We start from the raw sequence: 7,392 nt of genomic DNA, 5'->3' as shown, positions 1-7,392 counted from the left end.
CATGCGGAGGTCATCCATTCACCTACTCTGCGTTTCACAAAGACAATTCTCAAATTTGGACTCAAAAGACCAAAGGACAGATTTCCACCAGTCTAATGTACATTGCTTGTGTTTCTTGGCCCAAGCAAGTCTCTTCTTTTTATTGGTGTCCTTTAGTAGTGGTTTCTTTGCAGCAATTCGACCATGAAGGCCTGATTCACAGTCTCCTCTGAACAGTTGATGTTGAGATGTGTCTGTTACTTGAACTCTGTGAAGCATTTATTTGGGCTGCAATTTCTGAGGCTGGTAACGCTAATGAACCTGTCCTCTGCAGCAGAGGTAACTCTTGGTCTTCCTTTCCTGTGGCGGTCCTCATGAGAGCCAGTTCCATCATACCTTATTTACATAAGTATTCAGACCCTTTGCTGTGAGACTTGATCTGTACCTCGACACAATCCTGTCTCGGAGCTCTACGGACAATTCCTTCAACCTCATGGCTTGTTTTTTGCTCTGAAATGCACCGTCAACTGTGGGACATTATATAGGAAGGCGTATTCCTTTCCAAATCATGTCCAATCAATTCAATTTACCACAGGTGGACACCAATCAAATTGTAGAATCATCTCAAGGATGATCAATGGAAACAGGATGCACCTGAGCTCAATTTCGAGTCTCATAGCAAAGGGTCTGAATACTTATGTAAATAAGGTATGTTTTAATACATTTGCTAAATTTCTAAAAATAACTTTCTGCTTTGTCATTATGGGGTATTGTGTGTAGATTGCTGAGGAAATTTGGTCATTTAATCCATTATCGAATAAGGCTGTAATGTAACAAAATGTGGAAAAAGTAAAGGGGTCTGAATACTTTCCGAAGGCACTGTATGTTTGAAAGCACTCAGGGCAGTTATTGAAGCTTTAGTATTGCACAATTTTTGTTCTAACCTAAATTATGCCATGTTTACATCTGTGCCTTTGTCATCAGGGTTCAACCAATGGGAAGATGACCTGGAGTTAGAGGAGATGAGTGAATGCATGAGATCACTGTTCATGGGGGAGATGACGAATTCACTAACTTATCGGATACATGACAGCAACGCTCATTTGTTGTCACAGTGTTTTTACATGTGGTGACATTTTCTATAGGTGTTAGTCTTACAATTTAATAACAACAAGTGACTGAAAGAAAGTGAAATTGGATTTTTATTGTGGGGAAAATGAGTGAGAGAAGGCCCACTACAGGAAGATAAAGGCCATGGAGTTACATGTACTTACAGGACATTTTACATCCCAATACGTAAAATTAAAAATATTTATTTTTAATGACATTACGCAAACTCATGATCTTATTGCATTCTCTACAGACACCAGATGGTGGGTCAAACACAAGCAAATGCTGATGAAATATAAACAATATTGTACATTTCTTTATAGAGTTAAGTGGCAAACAGATATGGTACAGCATTAGCATTGTGGTGACCAGTGCTTGACTTGGACTGAAATAGGTTCCAGTACTCATTGTGCGCTGGTACTGTTTATATTTAGGCGCAGGTGCTCCACAATACTTTGGCGCTATTATTCTATCAGAGGAACAGGAGCTCAAGCAGTAGAACATTTGAGGTGCAGATACTCAGCTCTGGTGAGCTCCTGCCCAAGTCAAGCATTAATGGTGACGTAGTTGGAGCTGCAGGTAGAAAGGAATGAAACGATACGCTAAGTGAACAACAGAGCCCCCTTCTTCAGTCCTGGTTTTAGGATTTCTTGTACTCAATCCTCTCCACTTTCACATCATCTCCGATGAGCTGGTAGACATATGTCACCACTGTGGATGCTTGGATGTCCATCAATACAAAGGATGGGATGATGTTGCTGAGGAGAAACCAAACAAAAGAGAGGAAGGCTCAGATTAATGCTAGCGGTTAGCAATTTACCAAGTCACCTGCTAAATGACCCAATAAATATGTGAACGGCTTAATCTGTAAAAATGCCTCCATTACCTTTCCAGTGCGTTGTAGGCTCCAGTTGCTGAGCCGGGGTTGATGTAGAACTTGTTCTCGTTTTCGAAGGCCTCGAACTTGTGCGTGTGTCCAGAGATGAGGATGTCGACGTCAAGCTGCCTCTGCAGCAGGGCCAGGCTTGCCATGTCCCCCCAGGGGATAACCTGGTGCCCATGGATCAGGCCAATCTTAAACTGACCTACTGTCACCACCTTCTGCTCCGGGTAGTTCAGGTTCTGTAGGGCAGAGAAGGCCAAAAACACACTACAGTTCATGCACTGTTCTAACCCATTAAAGGTTTACATATAAGTTTCAAGATAATGGATCATGTAATAAAGCAGAAGGGAAGCAGAGACAAAAACCTCATCAAAGTCTCCCCTGACGATGTGTACATCCCCAGCCAGGGTCTTCAGGTAGTCATAGCTCTCCTTGGTGCAAAGGTTGCCTGTACAGAGGATGTGCTGGATTTTGCCTGGCACTAGCAGCTTCTTGAACTTGGCTGGAAGGGTGTTGCATCGGTGGGGGATGTGCAGGTCACCTAACACCAGGACCAACTGTCATCAAACAATGGACGGAGAGTTATGTTAGCAACAGTATTTATGTTAGCAACAGTTACGAGAGGGGGCTCAAGTCAGACTTACGAAATGTAGGCTGTCAATTAGGGTGACATTAAGTTTGGAATCTATACCATTTCAGCTCAGTCAACTCAGGAAATTAATTGAAATTCAACATGTGACTCACATTTTCAACAAGTCTGTTGTATTAAATGTCAATTCATCATAAACAAATACCACAACATTGGTCATTGAGTTGGATGATCACTTTTTTTGCTTTACTATAATTGTATGTTCTCTTAGGTAGGGTATCAATACTCCATCGTAATCAATACTCCATCGTAATTAGTGCTGGAAGAGAAGATTGTGTTCTGCCAATTTGGTCAAGGACTAAAGCTTCTTGTCCCCTTAGGGACAAGGCTATCCCCACGTTTGGATCAGTTTGTCTGAACTGCGACTAATCAAAATAATCCTAGTTTCAGACAAACAAGAAAAGTGGCTTATTTTTGGTACTTTTACCTCTTTTTCATTATAGCCAATTGGTAGATACAGTCTTGTCGCATCCCTGCAACTCCCGTACGCACTTGGGAAAGGCGAAGGTCGAGAGCCATGCATCCTCCGAAACACGACCCTGCCAAGCCGCACTGCTCGCTTAACCTGGAAGCCAGCCGAACCAATGTGTCGGAGGAAATACCGTCCAGTTGGCAACCGAGGTCAGCTTGCAGGCTCCCGACCTACCACAAGGAGTCACTAGAGCATGATGGGACAAGTAAATCCCGGCCGGCCAAACCCTCCCCTAACCCGGACGATTGTGCGCCAATTGTGCGCCGCCTTACAGGTTTCCCGGTCACGGCCGGCTGTAACACAGCCTGGGATCGAACCCGGGTCTGTATGACACCTCAAGCACTGCAGTGCCTTAGACCGCTGTGCCACTCGTTAGGCCCAAACAGGAAAAGTTTATTGATTTTTCCACACCACAATCAGACATCAGAAAAGTCATCCTACATCACCATGAAACCAGCCCAAAAGGTCAGTGCATCCAAACTCCATAATCACAGACTATAGCTCCAGTTGAAGTCAGATGTTTACATACACCTTAGCCAAACACATTTCAACTCAGTTTTTCACAACTCCTGATATTTAATACTAGTAATAATTCCCTGTCGTAGGTCAGTTAGGATCACCACTATATTTTAAGAATGTGAAATGTCAGTATAATAGTAGAGAATGATTTAATTCAGCTTTACTTTCTTTCATCACATTCCCAGTGGATCAGAAGTTTACATACACTCAATTAGAATTTGGTAGCATTGCCTTTAAATCGTTTAACTTGGGTAAAATGTTTTGGGTAGCCTTCCACAAGAATCCCACAATAAGCTGGGTGAATTTTGGCCCATTCCTCCTGACAGAGCTGGTGTAACTGAGTCAGGTTTGTAGGCCTCCTTGCTCGCACAAGCTTTTTCAGTTCTGCCCACACATTTTTTATTGGATTGAGGTCAGGGCTTTGAGATGGCCACTCCAATATCTTGACTTTGTTGTCCTTAAGCCATTTTGCCACAACTTTATAAGTATGCTTGGGGTCATTGTCCATTTGGAAGACCCATTTGCCACCAAGCTTTAACTTCCTGACTGATGTCTTGAGATGTTCCTTCAATATATTCACATAATTTTCCTGCCTCATGATGCCATCTATTTTAAGAAGTGCACCAGTCCCTCCTGCAGCAAAGCACCCCCACAACATGATGCTGCCACCCCCCTTCTTCACGGTTGGGATGGTGTTCTTCGGCTCGCAAGCCTCCCCCTTTTTCCTCAAACATAACGCAGGTCATTATGGCCAAACAGTTCTGTTTTTGTTTCATCAGACCAGAGGGCATTTCTCCAAAAAGTATGATCTTTGTCCCCATGTGCAGTTGCAAACCGTAGTCTGGCTTTTTTATGGCGGTTTTGGAGCAGTGGCTTCTTCCTTGCTGAGCTGCCTTTCAGATTATGTCGATATAGGACTCGTTTTACTTTGGATATAGATACTTTTGTACCTGTTTCCTCCAGCATCTTCACAAGGTCCTTTGCTGTTGTTCTGGGATTGATTTGTACTTCCCGCACCAAAGTACGTTAATCTCTAGGAGACAGAACGCGTCTCCTTCCTGGGCAGTATGACGCTGCGTGGTCCCATGGTGTTCATACTTGCGTACTATTGTTTGTACAGATGAACGTGGTAGCTTCGGGGATTTGGAAATTGCTCCCAAGGATAAACCAGACTTGTGGATGTCTACAATATTTTTTCTGAGGTCTTGGCTGATTTCCTTTGATTTTACCATGATGTCCGGCAAAGAGGCACTGAGTTTGAAGGTAGGCCTTGAAATACATCCACAGGTACACCTCCAATTGACTAAAATGATGTCAATTAGCCCATCAGAAGTTTCTAAAGCCATTTTCTAAGCTGTTTAAAGGCACGGTCAACTCAGTGTATGTAAACTTCTGACCCACTGGAATTGTGATAGTGAATTATAAGTGAAATAATCTGTCTGTAAACAATTGTTTGAAAACTTACTTGTAGATGCACAGTAGATGTCCTAACCGACTTTCCAAAACTATAGTTTGTTAACAAGAAATTTGTGGAGTGGTTGAAAAAACGAGTTTTAATGACTCCAACCTAAGTGTGTGTAAACTTCTGACTTCAACTGTTGGTTCCCATCCAATTAGTGAAATTGTACTGGAACTTCCTGTTTCCATCACAGCTGTTGTGATTTCTCTTTTAATATACAGTATGACTTTACTCGCATAAAAACAGGATGGAAAAGCGGGTCCTAGCTAGGTTCCCATCCAATTGGCGACAGATTTTCATGTGAATATTCTAAAATCCGCATAAAGAAAATCATACGCATTTTTCCACCAGTTGTGTGTTTCCAACAAAATTCAGTGTGTGACTACGATCGCATTTTCAACTATACCGATAGTTTTGTCACAAAACTGTTGTGTTAAATAGCAAATGTGCCAAGTCTGGTTTTAGCACCAGAGCGCTTGCCAAAAGCTCACAGATACAGTGCTGGTAGGATAGCCTACATGATGAGATTATTATGGATAATGGATACTTGTATTTGTCTTTATGCATCTGAGTCACAAATAATTGTCTTTATTTTTAACACCATTTTTTATTACCTGATACCATTAAAAAAAAATGTATATTTCAGTGCATTCTATAAATAAAAAAGTGAAATCTGACAATCCCTTGAAAGCCATTCATTATTTGTCCGTGCCAGTAAACATTGTGTGTGCTATAATTCAGTAAATATCTGATGGATTAAAAACATTTAAAACAGCTTGGAGTATCTTTATCCATTATCCAACTATTGCATTCATTCGAATTATTTTAAAACCTTTGACAATTTTGATGACCCGTTGCTACTTTACTCGCATAAAAACTGTGGATGAAAACATGGTTACTGATAAATAAATAAAAATTAGAATTGCTCAATATTCTCACCTGAATGGAATGCAGCATTCTAAGTGTCTGTGTGTGTTAATGGATGAATGCAATAAATGTATATATATTTGCTATTAGGGCATCATTATAGGCCTAACCTGCAGAGAATAGTGAGGTGTGGTGTGTTACTATGACAGCCATCTCCCCCCGCAAAACAAGACTACAGAACGGGCAGAAGACAAGATCCAACACAGAGAACAGGGCACTTACCCGGTGAACAGCCTGAATACAAGCAGAGGTTGATTGGAGACAGGGAGTGGTGGGAGGGTGGGAAGGGAATGGTGGGTGAAAGGGGTGGAAAGCAAGATGTGCGTGGAGAGATTTACATGAAGCATGGTCAAAGATTGGAAAGGAAAAAAGAACAAGGGACAAGAGTGAAAACTGAAATTATAAATTAAAAGTGGATGAATAAAGTAATGAAATATTCATAACAAATAAGAAGTGTTAGCTAGGTGACAATAGTAAATAGCCTTAATTGTTAGTGGGTTGCAGGTTATAGCAAACTAGAGAGTGTGAGTGATGAAGTGTCCCTACCACACAAAACGTTAAAAAGGGCCATAAAGTCCAAATCAAACAAATACAAAAACTCACATTACTGAATTTATATTCGTAATGGTGTGTAACGTTAGTTAAACCAGATGTTGTTTTTGAAAATCACACGCTAGCTAGCATTTCTGACTAGTTAGCTACTGTCTGAAGCTTGCTAACAATTTGAGAAGGAAATTAAATATCGTTAGCTAGCTACTCGAGCAAGCTCATCACACCGATTTGTAAAAACGAACAAATAATGACAAACTTAAAGTACAACCGAATACAGGCGGTGTTTTGATGCTTATTCAGATCACATTTTCAACTGTCATGTGATCGTAGCTAGCTAACTTAGCAGACCAACAGACTTCACAAGTTTTATTTACCGGGATCTAGAGGTAGATTTTACGGTAACAAGACTAGTGCTCACGTCTTCATACAAGTAATGTTCACGAAACATAAATAAGCCTCGAAATCTAATATTTACTGTCTTTCCAGACTTACCATCTTCTATTTTGCTGGATCTGCTAAGCTTCAGGAAGCAGCTACGCGTATTGACGTAAGCAGTGACAACGATCATGCAATCAGCCAATGAATGCCGAGCAATCCTACGGATTCCAATGTAGGACATTCGCTCATGTGAGAAAAGTGGAATCTAATCTAATGCAATACGGCTTTCGAAAGATATGGACCTAATCTTTCAACAGCGAGAATGACTAATTTAAATAAAAAAATATACACGTTCTGTAGCAGTTTTGCACAGATTCATACAGCTATGGGTGCCTTCCTCCTCCGGTACACTAACTCTGTAAAAGTGGGTATCAATTTAACCTTTTGTTTTCTGAAAATGATTT

The 7,392-nt window shown here is 41.1% G+C and overlaps 1 protein-coding gene across 2 annotated transcripts; it reads right to left on the bottom strand.

Moving 5' to 3' along the window:
- Positions 1-1,163: 1,163 nt before the first annotated feature.
- Positions 1,164-7,149, bottom strand: LOC112230930 (vacuolar protein sorting-associated protein 29). Of its 2 annotated transcripts, XM_024397336.2 has the most exons (5): positions 7,043-7,127; positions 6,221-6,232; positions 2,338-2,529; positions 1,976-2,211; positions 1,164-1,847 (listed from the first exon to the last, which is right to left on the bottom strand). In XM_024397336.2, exons 1-5 carry the CDS (start codon positions 7,043-7,045, stop codon positions 1,730-1,732), a joined length of 561 nt encoding a protein of 186 aa, XP_024253104.1. In that variant the 5' UTR covers positions 7,046-7,127; the 3' UTR covers positions 1,164-1,729. The 2 variants fall into 2 exon arrangements, with proteins under 2 accessions (XP_024253104.1, XP_024253105.1); XM_024397337.1 differs by lacking the exon at positions 6,221-6,232 and having other exon boundaries at positions 7,043-7,149.
- Positions 7,150-7,392: the final 243 nt, after the last annotated feature.

This window comes from Oncorhynchus tshawytscha, linkage group LG33, assembly GCF_018296145.1.
Source record: "Oncorhynchus tshawytscha isolate Ot180627B linkage group LG33, Otsh_v2.0, whole genome shotgun sequence".
Taxonomy (NCBI): Eukaryota; Metazoa; Chordata; class Actinopteri; order Salmoniformes; family Salmonidae; genus Oncorhynchus; species Oncorhynchus tshawytscha.
This window is presented reverse-complemented; position numbering and strand designations above follow the sequence as displayed.